Source organism: Crocodylus porosus, unplaced genomic scaffold (genome assembly GCF_001723895.1).
Source record: "Crocodylus porosus isolate Cpor-Errol unplaced genomic scaffold, CroPor_comp1, whole genome shotgun sequence".
In the NCBI taxonomy this organism is placed as follows: Eukaryota; Metazoa; Chordata; order Crocodylia; family Crocodylidae; genus Crocodylus; species Crocodylus porosus.
Genome location: NW_017728886.1, coordinates 12878441 through 12896012, shown reverse-complemented (window position 1 = coordinate 12896012; position 17572 = coordinate 12878441). Strand labels below are relative to the sequence as shown.

General features: G+C 42.7%; 1 protein-coding gene across 2 annotated transcripts in view; it reads right to left on the bottom strand.

Annotated features, from left to right (window-relative positions):
* The window catches only part of DPP6 (dipeptidyl peptidase like 6), a 731733-nt gene that overhangs the window by 685142 nt on the left and 29019 nt on the right, over window positions 1-17572 (bottom strand). Inside the window, exon 1 of one of the 2 annotated variants that reach the window (XM_019530482.1) lies at window positions 9-120. The exons of the other annotated variant lie outside the window; for it this stretch is intronic. Within the exon in view, the coding sequence (XP_019386027.1) occupies window positions 9-95 (87 nt within the window). The 5' untranslated portion in view covers window positions 96-120. Of the gene's footprint in view, window positions 1-8; window positions 121-17572 lie in introns of those variants that run through there. 2 annotated transcript variants of the gene reach the window in all.

Sequence of the window (17572 nt, the reverse complement as noted above, 5' to 3'; positions counted from 1 at the left end):
GCACCTACCAGCTTACTGAGCGCCGCGGAGGCGGAGGAGAAGGAGGAGGAGGTGGTGGTGGTCACCTTCTGGTGAGCTGAAATCATCACTGACATCGTGGTGGCAGGAGGGAGCCACACACACACAGAGAGATGGAGACGGAGAGAGCTCCCACCCCTGCCGGGGAGATCCACGCTCCCCCTCCCCAGCCTGCTTCCGCCGCTCCTCGCCTCAGGAAATCAAGCCGGAGGCAGCCAACATCTTGTCACCCTCCGCGGGCTGTGACGGATCACCCCGCGCCTCGCCCCGGCCCGGCCCGGCCACCCCCCGCTCCCGGCCCGTGCCATCTTACGCACGTCGCACTTCTGTACCTGCACACTGGACTCGGGGTTTAAATACGGCAGCAAATCAATGCTGCTGGGGGTGGGGGGGGAGAAAAATCCAGAGAGTCTTTCGCTTCCCTCCCAAAAAAAGCAAAGGGGAGGCAGGAAGGGGGGGTGGGAAATGCTGATGAAGGGGAATAAACTCGTCTGAGCGAACCGCATGCGATCCTTATCTCGGGAAAATAATCACTGTTTCAGATTCAATTAGTTCTGAGAGTGCATTAAAAGGAGGGGAGTAAAAGGAGAAGGGGGGCAGGGAGGGAGCTGGCATGTGTCTGAATTTATCTGGGAGGTTGCGGAGGGGGCGGAGGGGAAGAAAAGTTGATTTAAACTGGTTTCCCTCCTCCCTCAAGAAATTAATTATTGGAAGCTGCAGTAAATTAACCAGGATTTCTAATTACCTGAAGGTTAGCTTACTACAGCAAGTGTCTCGCAGTCATCAAGGCGGCACAGGAGAGCTCGGGAGAGCCGCAGAGGGGATGGCACTGCGTTTTCCTTTATTTTCCGAGGATTTTCTTTCCCTACATTGGGTTCAAACGCACATGAACGCTGCACAATAAAGCAGGGTTGGGCTGCTGCAAAGCAACAGAACTAACCCTGGGCCATGGAAAAGCAGGAGCCGTCTCAGGCTGCCTCCCTGAGACCTGACGGCAACGAGATTCTCGGCTCAATGAACTCTGCAGAATCAGGACCTTCTTTTTTTATTTTAATATTCAGAGCAAATCACACAGACCGAAAGTGCCACTGTTTAGCAACAGCCAATGAGTGACCTCAGCAGCACGGTTTGGGAGTCCTTTATGAGATACACCTGCTAGTGGTGCCACTGGCACACAGGCCTGCCTCTCGCATGCTGTACAGCTCTTTAAGGAGTGCACAGTTTAACTGCCACATGCTTTCTGGGACTCTCGCAGAGGTACAGACCCATTCCTGATGCCTCCTCTAACAAAGCTGTAATGTTCCCAAAACCAGGGAACACCCCAGAACAGAACCAAGAGACATAAAAATGATTTGGGGGGTAAGATGAGTGGCTTTAAAAAGGGAAACCTTCAGACTTGCTAAAAACTAAGAGCTCCTAAAAACAAGAACATTTTCCTTCACTCTGTCTGGGTCCTAGTTTTTGGTCAAATGGAACAGAATGAGTAAAACATCTTATTTAAGCATAACCAGAGAATTAAACCAACCTAACTAAGGCAGTCAAAAGCCAAGCTTTGCTAGTCGGGAAATGCCCTATGCTGAACTAATGCATCTTGTGTGTCCATTATATCACACCGGACAACAAATTCACACAATGAACCTGGCTCCTTGAGACGTCCTGCTGAGAACCATGGGTCCCGCTGGACTTGCTCCCAGAGTGAAGTTACTACTCACTGGGTGAGCTCACGATCCCAGTGTGCTCACCGGCACTTTCACTGCTGACATCAGTGGAACTGGCATTTAACACTCCACCAGTAAAGGATTTGAGACCAAATTTTACTACCCTATTTGCCACTCTTAAAGTGAGTAGCAACATTTGTAGGGCAAGCTACTATCTTTCATTGGAAAAATCCTAAGGTTGGTCCAATAAGAGCTATTACTCACTTCACAAGCCTTGCTTCTTGCACCTTACCTGGACCAGCGGGCAACCGCAAGCCCATTGCTGGGAGCGAGAGAGAATTACTGACAGAGTAGAGATAACAAGTTGTTCCCTAGAAGAGCTTAAAAGTCACGTATACGCCATGAACCTGTTCTGTTCAAGCCACAAGGAATGGTCCCTGGAATTAAGTGAGAGCAGGGTAGGTGACACGCAATAAGCTTCAGCTGTGTGAAGAACTCATTTTTTGGTTTAGTGCAGTGATGGTGCCTTGGCTCCTTGGGGTGCCCCGAGATCCTTGTACGGGTGTCATGAGGTACCACTAAGCATTAACACCATTAAGTGTACAGACACCTACACACGATTCCCAAGATAAACCCAGAGATTTCAAATAGGAATCCGTCATGTAAAAACATAATGATGTGTTGTGCGCTTTCTTAGTTCTTTGCAACAAAAGAATTGCTCCATTATTTTTCTGTGCTCAAAAAAAAAAAGACTGAAAACAAACAGCTGGCAACTCCCCCAACCTCTACTCATATCCCCCTTCCCTTGATTTCCTAACTTCAGTGTGGCCACTGTATCACAGCCTAGTGGTCTTCCGTTCTCATAAAAGGCACGCTAAAGGAAGAATTTCTCTCGTATTTTTCTGTATTCAAAAATGAAGAAACGAGCTAAGAGCTGGCATTTTCCAAGAGGTGCCTCAAGTGTAACAAAGGGTGCTTTGAGTCCAGAAAGGTTGAGAGCAACTGGTTTAATGGCTGAGATATAAGATCAGAGAGGAAAATTGTTTTGGTTTGAGCCAAATGAAATATTTAGGTTTTCTTGGTAAACTGAAAAAAAAATGGATTGAATGAAATATGTCAATCAGTCCAAAATAAAGCATTTTGTAATTTAGTTAAATTTAATGTTAAAAAGATAAAACATGAAAATGAAACAGAAGTGGCTCTCTTATATGTGTTTCTCTGTTTTTAAAAGCAAATTTAACCAAACAAGAGCCATTGTTTTGAGAGAAGTCCAGTTTCAGAACATTTCAACTTTTTGAAATGTGTTTTCCTTTCTTTTTCTTGACTCAAGCTGTTTGCCAAAGTCAGAGTTCACGGTAAATTCTGAACCACTCAAACTGCAGTTTTGACAAATGAACTGTTCACTTGGAACATTTTTTCCAGTCCTAAATCTAGCATAAACAGTGCAACACATTAGAAAATTTCCTCCCTTTTTGCAATTTTACACTCAAAATCCTGGCAACAGTTTATTGTGTACAAGATAAATCAGATTCAAGAATATTTAGGAAAGAGCTTTAGCCAGGCTTGGTGAATATTGAGGATGCTCTCACCCAAAGTGAACCCAAACTTAATGCATTTGAAGCAGTGTTGCTTAATAACAAGTATGGAAAGCAGAATCAACTGGACACTTTTATGGATATGATTGAATATGGGCATTTACTGCCAAAATGTTTGAAAATATTTTCACTGAGTATCTCTTTGTGGTCTGTAACAAGACCCTATGTTATTAAATGAGCTCTCAGAATAAGCACTCGATATAGACAGATGAACACACCATGAATAAACAAACTCAAATTTATGACATTAGCTACAGTGTGCCATGTGCAAGATTAAACAACCAACACAACAGTGACAGATCCATACAAAATGTCTTGAGAGGTTAAACAAGACGGTGTCAGAGTTTCGCTATCTGAGTCTGGTCCTATTTTCATTGACATGAGTGGAAAACGTATATTATGAGCCCCTAGTGAGCAGACAGCCCTTTAGCTTTATTTGGATGGTTTTGTTTTCCTGCTTGTTCTCTCATATAGCAGTTGGTGTTTGGTTGATAGTGGTTCATTTCTACTAGAATACAGCATAGATCTGGGTAATATACAAGTATCTTTGGCTCAGATATTTTCCTTATTCAGAGAAGCAAGAAATGCAAAATCGCCATCAAACATTACATTTTTTTCCTGCAAATCATTAAAAATCTGATAGTCATTTACTGATACAATGTGTACTCTGCACCAAGGAAAATTTATGGCTACAAGAGAGAACTGGGGAATTATGGCCTTGTCATCTGTGGCTGCTATCTACAATAAGAGTTTCTCCAGTGACCAGCTAAGTGAAGTTTAGGATGTCTTTACCATAACGGCTTTGTTCTTATGAAGGTTAGCTTCTGGTGAGTGACTCTTTAAACAGAATTTTCTCTCCTGCAGAGGTGTTAATCTTGCCCTGGGCTCTTGGCCAGATCTAAACTGTGGGGGCTCTTCCGAGCTGGATCTGTGGGGCCAGGGACAGCTGTGGTGCACCCAGTGGCAGCGACAGGGGGTCAACGTTCGAGCAGCAGCACAGGTCCACATTTGGGTGGTGGCAGGGCAAGAAATAGCTGTATTTGCATGGCTGCTGATGGCCATGTCCATTAGGGCCCAGGGACCCTGAATTCAGCAGCAAGCCATGCCCCCCTAGCCCTGTCCCCCATCTTCCAGTAGCCTGCTGGGGTACCAGTGAGCCTAGTGGGATGGTTTGACAAGCTGAATCTAGCCCACAGGCTATATGTTTGACACCCCGAGTCTACTGGGTCCACAGCTGGTGTTCTGTTCATGTACAGAAGCAGGTGGATAAATGGTCCTATTTTAAATCACTGTGTCAGTGAGCTAGGCCACCCTTATAAAGAGATAGGTTCTTTTTCCAACTTGTTCCTTAGCCAACGTTGTCTTTTATTCAGCTGTGTCAATGACTTAAGTTCAAAACAACCTTAAAACAGGCCTATACTTGCAAATAATTCAACAGGCAGCTTAGCCTTTAATGCCCTCCTGAGGCAGCAGGATCCTTGCCTCCAAGACTCCCACATCTCCCTCTACTGATCACTTTATCATTTTCCAGACACACTTCCAAGGCTTGATTTTGATCTCACACTGACAGAAGTCAAGCCCTCAGCATTTTGACTCTCATCGTGTTGGGGATAATGAGAGCCCCCGAGGAAATTTTGCATGTCCACATGGAGTCCTGAAGCCCTAGTACAATCTGCCTTTTCTTTTGGAATAAGAAACCTAAGTTCTGAAGAGAACAGGGTATTTTCTGTTTCACAGAGAGGAGATGCTGCTCTAAGGTGAAATGCAGCGTGTGAAAAGCATGGGACCTGACAAGCTTTCCTTGAAAAGGTTCTTATTTGCCTTGGGCAGAGTAAAGGCAATGATAATAATGCCCCCAATATTTCATGATCGTTAGCTGCCACCATGGACCCACAAGGCATGCTCTGCCTCAGATATGCACACATAGTCCTTCTGGGACCACATCCATCTGATAGGCCCTAGGCTTCCCCCACCGACCTATGACTGCTGTTCTAAAAATGGCGCTCTGTTTTTAGGCCTGTTTTTCTCAGACTCTCCTCCAACTAGTCCCTGGGAGCTTGGACCCTTACTGCAGATTTCTTTTCTTGAGAGCCGTATTTGTAGCCCATGTTTGCAGTGGCACGGGACAGACTTTTCACACTGTTGACAACCATCTCAGCTCTCTCCCCCTTTTGGCAGGTTGGTATCTATAAGCTTACAAGACCCTATGATCTAGGAAGTCAACCACTCTAACCTCAGTGAAATGCGAGAGGTAACATCCCCATTGCTTCCTCCATAACTTGTATCAGTGTTAATGTTTTACCCTTTTTGCTTGCTTCTTTTAATGACCCCTTTTGATTTGGCTTCATAGCAAGCACCCCAGTCATGGACAAGTCTACACCATGGCAGTAAGGTCCACAACAGTCAGAAAAGTAATAAGAGACATTTCTCATTTCATAACGGATACCTTGAAAGCAACCTGTTGCCAGGAAGAAGCCCCACAGTGTAGTGGAGGGTGACCATGGAGTCTCTCCCATCTTTAGGCTTTGGCCATCTATATAGATGTTTACAAGAAACCCTAGATGATTATCTGTACATGACAGATGTTAGCCCCTTTGGGGTCTGGCCCAGACAGCCAACTCTGCACCCCAGTTAGGTATGTCATTGCATCATTTCCCCATAGCAGCCAAATGTGAGCTGAGGGGAAGGGACTCAGGCTTGGTCTGCTCCACTGAGTGTTGATTCAGGTCCTCACAGTTATGGAAATCAGTCTGTTAGGCCACAGTGATCCTCAAGCCATGTCTCTGGATCACTTCCTACCTCAATTTGCCAATGCGCATGGACACTAACTCTCTGTTTGGCTTTTCTGGTCCATCCGTACCACCTGCAGTAGGTGTCTCACTGACATCTTGGCCTCAATATAGGCCTGGGCCACAAGCCTTCTCACCACTGGGAGCTGTCTAGCAAAGTCTATACACCTGAGGGGCTGTTCATGCCTCAGTCTGCACTTTCTTTCCCTTCCTGACCCACTGTCTTCATAACTGTTAGAGCTGGTGGAGCCAGAAACAATCCTTGTGTTGGCTGCTATATGCAGTCCCATCTCCCTTTATGCTGTGCGGGATTTGCAAGCCTTATCACCAGACTGTCTTAGTGCTTTGATTCCTGAATGAGGTCCCTATGTACTATCACACTACAAAAAAAATAACCATTTAACTGAAGATGCTTGATGCTTAGCAGAAGTGCCATTGTCACGCTCCTTGTTGCACTTAGTTTCAGAAATATGGTCTAAAACTTCAAGCAAATTCCGGGGGATATAGAGTGCAAGTCTGTAATGGTTAACAACCCCAGTTTTGTTACTTTCAGAGGAATATGGAAACATTATTTGTAACCCAAGAAAACTCTTCTTCTTTGTGAAGTTTGAACAGTTAGTGTAGTCAGTTATATAAAAAGGTAATCCTGTGATGAAAAATAGTAAGATCCCTGTTCTATCTGGCACATCCCTCGGATAAGGAGGGAGGATGGTGACGTGTGCATTTCTTGTGTAAAGTCAGGTGCACAAGAAATACTTCCATGCTATCTTGATGCTACACTCCAAGATGCTAAGGATTCAAGTTATTGGGGGGGTTTTGGCCAACAGTAAATTTGCAGGAAAACGGAGTTCTTGTCATCACCAAATTATTTCCAAATTCAGGTTTCGTTTGCCAGCTAGTTTCATCCAGAAAAAGTGTTCAGGGCCAGATCCACAGGTGTGTCAGAGGGGGTGGAGCTGATGGTGCTATGCAATCCACTCAGGGATGAGAGCATTGTACCCAGGATGTTGGAAACTCCAGTTAAACTCCCTTCTGTCTCTGAGGCTTTAAATCCACTTCTCTGAGGACGATGCCATACTATAAAGTATCTGAGGCAAGGAGCTCTCAAACTCTCCTTTTGATACTTCATAGAAATAATAAAACTTTTCCTGGGGCAGGATTTTGAGCCCAAGTTTCCATCACCAGAATACTGTATGCCCTGATGAATCTCCCACCATCCCTCCTACTACAGATGGTCCACAAAGTATAACAAACCTAAATATAGTTAGTTACTGGAGAAGAGAGACTGATTCGCTAACTTGGTGGCTAAAACACTCACCTAACAGTGGGGGACCTAACTTTTTGGTCCCCCTCCAGTGAATGTTTATACAAAGTGCAATAGTACCAGCAAGAGGGTTGAGACCTACCTCAGAATACCCAATGGCCTGGAGGAGGGTTGGGGAAGGTATGGGTTCAAATCCAGCAAACAGAGAAAGACTCTGAAACTGTCCCAGGTTGCATGAGACTGGGCACTGGGCACAGTGTAATGACAACACCTACTCATCCACCAGCATTGTGAATCAATCTCCCCTGATTTTCTTACAAATACCTGACACAAAACATGTTGTTTCAGGTCAGACAGAATGCTGAGTAACACTTTTCAATTGAAACAAAAATTAAATCCAATCCATCCAAGCTGATTAGGTAGATAGATATTATACACACAGACACACACATATTGTAGTTCAGCAGCTACACTAAAAAGTCAGTTATTCACACAGGCCTGTTCAGGATTGTCTTTACACGAGTGTACTTTCAGAGCAAAATGTAACCCCCCTGCCTTTGCATGTTTGGTTAATCCCACCTGATGTCACGTGCAACTGGTGATCTAAAGATCAGCCTTTAGTAGCTTTGAGATATAATAGCTCAACGTGTGGGTCATAAACTTAAATGTGATTAGATTAATTGCAGTGTTTGAGAAAAAAACCTTCTAAGGTGATAGCGTCAAATTGTGCTAACTAAATTCATGCTTCCTTCTCAGTATCCCTTTGAAAAGAGATACTGTTTACTCTAGCTAAGCTGTTTATCCCTGATGCACACATTTTAGTAAACGCTAAAAATACCTGACCACCATGCTTCTACGAAAGGCCTTTTTGATATAAAAATGCTGACACGTTCAAAAACTAAACCAACACAGTAGCATGAAAGCATCTGTATACAATAATACTGAACATCTGTTCTGTATCATCCACTGTATAAATAAAACAAGCTCCTGTTATGTTTCAGCTGCTCTTAATAGGAAACTAACATTTTAGTGTCAGCATTATCAGAGTCATGTAAACTAGCTCCCTGGATTGCAGTATGCAGGCAGAAGCAGAAAGCTCACATTAGTTAATGTTTGCTGTGTGCTTTGAGGATGTAAAGTGCTATGAAATTGTGTGTCCTTACTATTAAGGAACCCATAATGTTAATATAACATTCCTAAATAACCAGATCGATCAGTTGTGCTGTCTGACAGGCATAAGATAGCTTTACCATTTAGAATTAACCCTTGTGCAAGTGGACATCTCTACCTTCAGCACTGTTTATATTTGTATCCTGGTATTGCTTCCAGGCTCGCTACAAGATTTGGGTCCCATTGTACTAGACACTGCAAAGACAAATAGCAAGAAGCAATTCCTCTTCCAAAACTGACCTTTCTTATGTCAGAACTAGATATATATCCAAGATCTACATGCATGTTGTTTTTTGCCCCAACATGAAGTCTTGTGGCAATAATTTGCTTACAGACCTATCTAATAATCTATTCTTCATGTTTATGCCTGTCGGTCAGGGGGAAAAATGAGGTACGGAAGTTACGTGACTTGCCATAAGCTGCAGAAGAACTGGGATTCAAATTTACTAATTCTACCTTCCTTTCTTGTGCTAAGACCATTACGGTGCCTCTCTGCACTTGTGCTGTGGGACATGTGCTGCAAACTGGATAGCCTGTGACAGACTATATTGCAGTGTGAATCAGAGATTCATTTGATTTTGGTGAATATAGAGGCCTCTTTTTTTTTTTTTTTTAACTTCTTTCTTTCGCCTGCTACTCCTTATCAAAAATGAAGTAATGTGGAGCTAATATGATAACCCCCCCTTTGGCACCCCTAAAATCGTTGTCTAAAACACACAGATCTGAAACCAAATGGTTAGCACAACAGATTATGAAGCTACTTGCTTCAGGTATGGAAATGTCTTTCTTCAGAAGGGACAAACCAACTGCAAAACAACAGGATCAAAAGAATTAGAAACATTAAAGCAAGAGAATACAACCATTGTCTAGCAAAATGGGGCTCATACACAAGTAGCTCCTTGGCATGACTGCAATAAGCACAATCAATAAATAAACAAAACATGATTAACAGAATAAGATGTTTTACAAAGGCAAAATATCCCTTGCATCCTCTGGAGAGAACTGGCCTGTTTTCTCCTCCTCTCTATAAGCACAGTAGAAGCCCCTTATTTATCATGGAGTTTAAATGAGGCACTCATTTAACTGGAACACCAGCCTGAGAACTGATTTGCAACAAATTGTTTCAAATGATGCTCCACTCTGGGTAACGAGCGCAGTGATTACTCCAGCACGCCTGGGATAGTGTGGAGCACGACTTCAGAGGCACTGACAGGGAGCTGTGTTCTCTGCACTACTGACTGCGGTGTTCAGATTAGCGCTCATGCTGAATCTCCCCTCGCTGTATTAGGCTACAGTCAGACTTGATCTTAGCACTCGTCTACATGGGGAAATTAGTCAGCAGAGTCAAATAATTATCCCCCTATAGCTATGCTGGCATAATTTCCTAAAAATGACTTTATAAGTGACCTTATTCCAGAATAGCGTCCATATAGGGGAGTTAAACTAAAATAGCCATAGTGGTATAGCTATTCTGCTATAGCTAGACCAGTCAACTTCCCTTGAGTCCTTGGCACTGCTGTAGTAACCAGTTACAGAAGAGTGAACACCTGATGCACTTCTCATCCATCCCTCCGTCGAGGACCAAACTTAAGTTGACTGTTCACAAAGTTGACAACCCCACACATTCTTTGTTGCATCTTTATTTCAGAAATAAAGAAACGTGCCACTGAAGTCTCAGAACAGTGTTATTTATAATAAAGAAAAGAGTTTCATACTGCTGAGTTTCAGGCAGCGACAGTGTTTTTGCATTCCTCATCCCAGTTCTTTGTCCCACAGTTGAACATTAACAAATTGAGAGGGTTTTTTTTTCCTAGTCAGCAGAAGTGAGTGACTTGCTCGCCTGCTTAAAGTGAGCAATACATCTGCACAGCCCATTTTATTTTCATGTTTCTTCCCTCCACCCAAAACAACTTTGGTTTTACTGGTAAATGGTTAAGGAGAACATTAGGGAGAATGATGGCACTGTAGCAAATCACTGTAGAGAATGAAATACTTAAGTATCCAGCCCCCTTGAGCAAGGGACTGGACTAGATGGCCTCATGAGGTTCCTCCCAGCCCTACTTTCCTATGACCTCTGTGATATTATACAGTACAAATTCCCTTTCAATATTATATATATTGTAAATATTCTGCCTACAAAAGCTCATGCCTCTGTGAACCAATTAGTTTCTCAGGGCATACTCTCCACGCCCTGCCTTCTGCCTGACTTCAGACTGGAACGGCCGATCGCCTCTCTGCTATGATATTATAATGTTAAGCACAAAGAAGACTCTGCCTTTCCAGCCCATTCAGGATTGTAAGTGATTGGATGTGTTAACACATAAAATGTTATATGCAGGCAGATATGCGAATCTTCAAAAGTCTTTCAAACACACCCACCCCTCTTTCATTCTCTCCACTGACTGGAAGAGATGCCAGATTCTTAGTACTGGAGACTGGCAAATTAAGTGTGAATTATGAAGCCATATCCTGAAATGCTTCTTTGTTCTCTTCACACCCTGTTTGTGATGCCTAAGGTGCTGGTTTACCCTTCAAGTGGATAAGTTTGTGTGGATCAGTATCTGGCCTGAATCCCACACAAGTGAACTGCAAGCAAACATATTCCACCTGAACTCCCTTGAGGTGACCTGTGCACTTGAAATTAAGGGGGTCTGTAAATCTTTGCAGGATCAGGGCTAGGCCCACTGCAGTGTCACTGACTCACCTTCTGTACCTTAGTTTCCCCCACGTGAATAATTGGAGTAATGATACTTGTCCTCCTTTGAAAAGCAAGCTGAGTTTTACAACTCAAGTGTGCTAGAACAGTTGGGTACAATAAGGAAATAATGTTCATGGATCAAATCAAACAAATGTATTTCGTAACCTCAGAGGCCCTTCATTTCTCTGAACCTCATACCCATACTAACCTTTTGAGGCCAAAGCATGCCTAACATCTCTTCCAACTCAACAGTTGGTCCAATAAAAGATATCACCAAAAAGACCCTTGCACCTTTTAAAAGAAATTACTATAATTTTTCTTGGTAAATTGTTAGGGTGATACAATATAGAACCAGCATGTCCCCAATTCCTTTTTAACTTGTGGGAAGCCTCCTATAAGACACAAACACCTGCAAATGACAAGGTTGAAGAGCTTAAGAGGACACTTGAATAATTCAAATCCCATTAATGAGGCAGCTGGCCTTTAACTCCTTCTATAAGGGGAAAAAAATTACATGCCAGTTGCTCCCACATCATTCTGCAGCTCATAATGAACGTGCCTTCAAAGTTTTGAGGCGTGAGCTCCAGGATAACATGGAAATGCACTGTTCATTGCCTTGCTAGAATGATGCATTTTACTGAAAAAAGCTGTTGTCACAGTTGGTGGGTTGGCTGCATCTTCCAGGAGTATCCTGCCTTAGGTGACAGGCTTGAATTGCCCCCAAAATCCCATGCAATTTATAAGACCATAAAGAACTGCCATTTACTGTGTAGGACCATAGGTCCATCTTGCCCAATACCTCGTGTCACACAGCGGCAGAGAGTGGATGCTGGAAGGGAGAGCAAACAGGGTCTTTTCCGCTGTTCCTCTATCACTTGCAGCCTCCAGCATTTAAGATTTAGGAAGTTCCGAGTAGGGAGTTAGCTGTACAGCCAGTACACCTACTTCCCATGCTAAATAGCTACTGATGCCTCTTTCCTCCAAGCATTTGACCAATTTCTTTTTGAATTTGGTTGAACTGTCAGCTTGCACAACATCTTGTGGCAATATGTTCCACACTTTAATTACACATTGTGTGAAAAACCTCTATTAACTATAGTATTATAGTATATTATAGTATACTATTAACTAGTAAGTTAAACTCTATTAACTTACTACTACTAGTTTCATTTTATGACCCCTAGTTCTTGTACTGAGAGAGTAAATAATAAATCCCTATTTACTTTCTCTTCACCATTCAGTATTTTGTGAATGCTTGTCATGTCCCCCCTCAAATGTCTCTTTTCTAAACTGAATGGGCCTAGCCTCTTCAGTTGCTCCTCACGTGGAATCCCCTCCATACCACTGATCATCCTTGCTGCCCTTCTCTGTACCTTTTTAAAGTCTTCTATACTCTTTTTAAGGTGAGGAGACCAGAAATGGGCACGGTATCACTGTATGGATGCACCATGGATTTATAAAGGGGCGTAATGATATTTTCTGTTTTGCTTACAACTCCCGTCTAAAACATTTTGTTTGCCTTTTTGATGGCTGCTGAGCACTGAGCTGATGTTTTTAGTGAACTGTCCACAATGAGTCCCCGAGTCTCTCCTGCGTGATCGCAGCCAATATTGAGCCCAACATAATGTAAATACAGTTTGGGTTAGTTTTGTTCAAGTGCATTGCTTTACACTTATCGACATCTACCTTTTGACTGGATCTCTGGCCAGCAGCTTCCCCATTTTCCTGCTATGTTAGTGAGAGCGCCCAAGTACCCTTGGTATCTGTAAGTCCTTCCACACTAAGGACTGGTGGCCAATGAGTAGGGACCTACTCAAATCATGGTTTTGCAGAAATCATGAAAACGGGCGAAAGTGGACCTTAGCTAGTCACGGGAACTATCACAGGTAGACAAGCCCCTATGTGTTTGTTCCCTTCAATGGCTCTCTTTTCAGTCCAAACTAAATATTTGTGGTGATGGACTCTCTTTCTCCAGCACTATCAGATTCCCTCCTGTACTGAAACTCTCCTTACCTAGGTACCTCTAATAGCTTCCTTTGGTCTAACTCTGGAGCATGTCACTCACTATAACAAACACCACATGAAAGCTTGTATCACAGTCATGAAAATACCACACAGCTTTTTCCCCCCAAGTTTGTCACCATTTGTCCTCAGAGGCAATGCTGTGCCATTTACATTTTCATCTCAGCGCTGTATTGCATTACAACTTTCAGGTCCTCATTTCCTTCTTTTCCGTTTTTCAAAATCTCTAGAGACTCTCTCACAAGACTGATACCTGAGCTGTAAGCAAGGCCCTACACCCCAAAGAGGGAATCAAGACCTGACATTTCTTTGTAGGTCATAAGAAGACTTTATGAAATGCACCTCCAGCTCCATCTACACTTGGGAAAGGTTCCCTTTCGGCCATCACTGCATTACTGATTAGACCTATTCTCAATACAGCTACCCAACACTGGGCACATCTACATGAGACATTTACTGCACAGTTGACTAATTAGCTTGACAGTAAACGTCTCAGTATCTACACGTGCACCCCTATTAGGCTGGAGTAGATTACTTTACTCTACAGCAGGATAGTACTATCCTGCTGAGAAGTTAAAACTCTGCAGCAGTGGACATGTAGATGCTGGAGGGGCTGGCTGGGGCACGAGGGTGTTTCAGTGCAAGGGCTGCCTGATGGCTATACCCACAATGAAGTATCCTCATGCCCCAGTCAGCCCCTCCACAACAAGCTGAGCTGGAGGAAGTAGCCCCAAGCTGGCAGGCTGACCCCCCAGACCCCTACCAGATGGGGCTGCTCCAACTCAGCTCCATGTGCCGTGCATGAATAAACTCTGGAGACTATTGCTCTGGAGGTAACTGCTTCCAGGCGCACATTCAAACAGGATGCGCAGGAGCAATAAACTCCGAAACAATAAGCTCCACGATTTATTCATGCACCATAACTGCACACGTAGACATGCCCACTGTGGGTTAAAACAGCAGCAGCAGTCAATCCCCCATCAATAGAATGGCTGCTTTTGCTGATGAACCAGTGAAAACAGTAAGGATTTTTTAGACTTCCCAATAGAAGCAAAGCCCTCGAGGCTGTCTCTGTACCTCATCAAGAAGCAAAAAAAACTCAAATAAGCATTTTGCCTTTGGCCCTCACCCTTTAAAGATACAGCATCCTGGTTGCCAGCAGGAAGCAAAACTGCATGACACACCCTTGTTAGCTAAATTTCATTCTTTGAGAAAGCTTGTATGCACCAACAAATTTAGTTAATCTAATCAATCTGTTAGTGGAAAAATGAAATGTTTACATTTTGAAACTGTTTTGTTGTTGAGGGTTTGCAATGCACATTTTTGTTTTATGTTTAATTTTTGTGATTATTTTTAGATACAGTATTTTCAAATTTAAATATAAAGTGTCCTCAAAATGGCTATCAAAACATCATTTACCCTAAGATGTTAAGATACTGAATATTGTTTCAATAAACAGAAGATATCTGTAACCATTGTCATAACATTTGCAATTATAAATGAGGGAAACCTCCCCAGAAAAGCATTTTTTTAAATCATTTTGGGAAAAAAAAACATTTTTCTCATCAAATTATAATGATTTAGACATATCATATAACTGTTAAATTAAGTAAATAAGAATAACAACAGAATTTATCTTAAAATTACCTTGAACTTATTTAAATGATTCTTACATTTTCTTAAATCTAACCTGCCTTTAAGGTGGTTACATGACCTGTCTCCTAGTGATCCTTTGTCTATCGTACTTTCAACACTTCCATTACATTGGTGAATAACTTTTGTTTTGCCATTAGATGGTAATTCTTAGGTTTTAAATTGTCAAGAACAAGGGCGATCTTTTTGTTCTGTATTTGTACAGCACCTAACACAAAAAATAAATGATAATTAAACAATTATCTATGAGGCTTTATATATGTCTTAAGTTACATCACAGCCTTATACTTTTAACTGTTCAGCAAAGTATATCAGCTAAGTGCTCTTTAGTGAGTTATAGATGAAATCCTATTCGAGCAGTATCCAAACTGCTAGGCAACACCTGGTCTTTGCAGGCACTAACACCTATGTAGGGGAAGGGAAACCATTAGAGATAGCTCTGCAGTGATGTCCACCCTGCCAGCACTACCCTAGCAGCATGTAGTCATCAGCCCCTCAAGGCCACTGCCAAGGTAAGGAACTAGGTAAATGTAGGGATAGCGGACTGAATCTGCTTCCTAGACCCAGACCATTGGAAATAGTGTCATGGAGCAGAGAGGGTGCAAGTAAAATAAAGACGCCTTAGTCAGTGGGGTGGGCAAATCTGCAGAAACGACCTCAGAACTGAAGTCAGGCCTTGGCTGGGGAGGGAGGAGGGTTTATTTGTACCTGACAACCCCACACAGCACCAAATCTCCTGAACAGCTAGTCCACTACCCAGAGAATTTCTTGCTATTCATTCCTTTGCTTGGTTCCAGCTCTTTTTCTCTAGACACATCCTGAATTCCTCTCCTCAGTTTAGGGACTTGCCAATAGCCACATTTCCACTGGGTTCTAAGTCTGCTTACTTTAATCTCAATTTGCACATTAAAAAAGCCACGAGAAAGGGTCCTAACATTCAGTAACATCATAATGCTTGCCTTGGTTTTCACTATGAGGGTGTTTTCCCTCGTTATTCTTTAAAAATTAAAGCTGGCATAAAAGTAAAAGGGCTTAAATTTATTACTGGCTTCTGCTTCTCTCTCCCCGGCCTCTCTTTTGGCAGAACTTTATGGTGGTTGCTATTCATTTTATATTGCTGTGATACCCCAAGGCCCCAGTCTCTCTTGCCCAAACCTCACATTTTGCTTCACAGAGCTCTGATATTAAATAGCTGTGGAACAGTGAGGCACTGGAAGGAAATGCTGGTGCCGGTGCATGGTTCAGGCCACTACATTCAAGTGATGAGAAGACCCAACAGTGTTAAACATGTATGCAGGGCACTCTTATAAACCTACCTTGTGGGTAAGCCCAGCTCCAGTTTAGAGGCTCTTGTTGTAGTGATACAGAATATAGAGATATGGAACCAAAGTGTGTCCTCATTCACATGCTAATCCCCACAATGCTTTTCCATCTCTCAGCTATTTCACAGCTTGCAGTTATTTAGTGCGAGAATTTTGGCACCAAAATGAACATCAAGGCACAGCTCCTGGATGTACTGAATTATTCTTCTCTGTGCACTGTTAAATTGTCCCCACTTACAGTGTCTTTGGAAATTGCATTTAAAAATACAAAGGGTAAATGGCATTGGGGCCAAAGCACAACAGAGATTAATAAAAACAAGAAGTGAAAGGGAAAACCTCCTGGAGGAATGCACCCATGATGTTCAGATGACTGCACCTGCAATACTCAAAACTCAACAAAAGGTTCAGCTATTAAAACCCCAACACCTGTCAGACTCGGAAACACAAGTCAAACCCTGAGTGCATGAGTTAGCTAATCAAACAGTCCTAAGAAGCCGTCATGTATGTAGACTCAACTCCTTGGGTGCATTGCCCAGATACTTAGCAAGAGCATGAGCTGATCTACAAAAGCTAACCAAACCACAATACTGTATTTTCTTGTATATCAAAATATCTTGCATATCTTGTATGCTCCCAAATAAGACATGCACCTTGTTTTCAGATGCAGAATGAAGAAAAAAAAGACTTTTCCAGTCATGGCTGATTGCTGACTGCAGGAAATCCTGACTATACTGGCTGTGGCTGTGAAAAGGTTCACATTGTAGCTCTGGCAGGAGGAAAATCACAGCAGCCATCCTGCAGCAGTGTCTCCCTGCTTCTAGTCCAGTGAAGAAAAATCAGCTTCCCTGCTTAAGACACACACTCCAGTTTTGGAGGACTAATTTTTGAGGAAAAGGCATGTGTGGTAGGCGAGTAAAAATAGTATCATACTGGCTTAAAAGGTCACTTCCATTATAAGTGCTCTGGAAGTAGATGAAGAATAGATGCCTTTCATCACTTAAGATTCTGCAGTTGATCCAAGCTTCCCTTCTCATTCCTCCTTCACTTTTCTGCTAGTCCCCAGTGTCTGTTCCCCTTTATTCAGTGATTAAGGGTTTGAAAACAAAACCACATTAAATAGCAGTCATCAGCCTTTACACTCATATAAAAAGGAGTAAACACATGTATAGCTCTAAACTACTGGAAAACACTTCAATTTAGTGTAAAATTGCCCTAGAAAAATTCAAGATACAAACACAGTTGTGTAAGTTATACCCCATGTATGTGTTACCTGTTCTCAGCCTATCCTGGGGTAGCTACAGGCTATTATCTGCTCCCCCACCACCTAGGCCAGGTACAGACATTCAAAAGGCCTGAGGTGGAATCAATATGGGTTATGCAGTT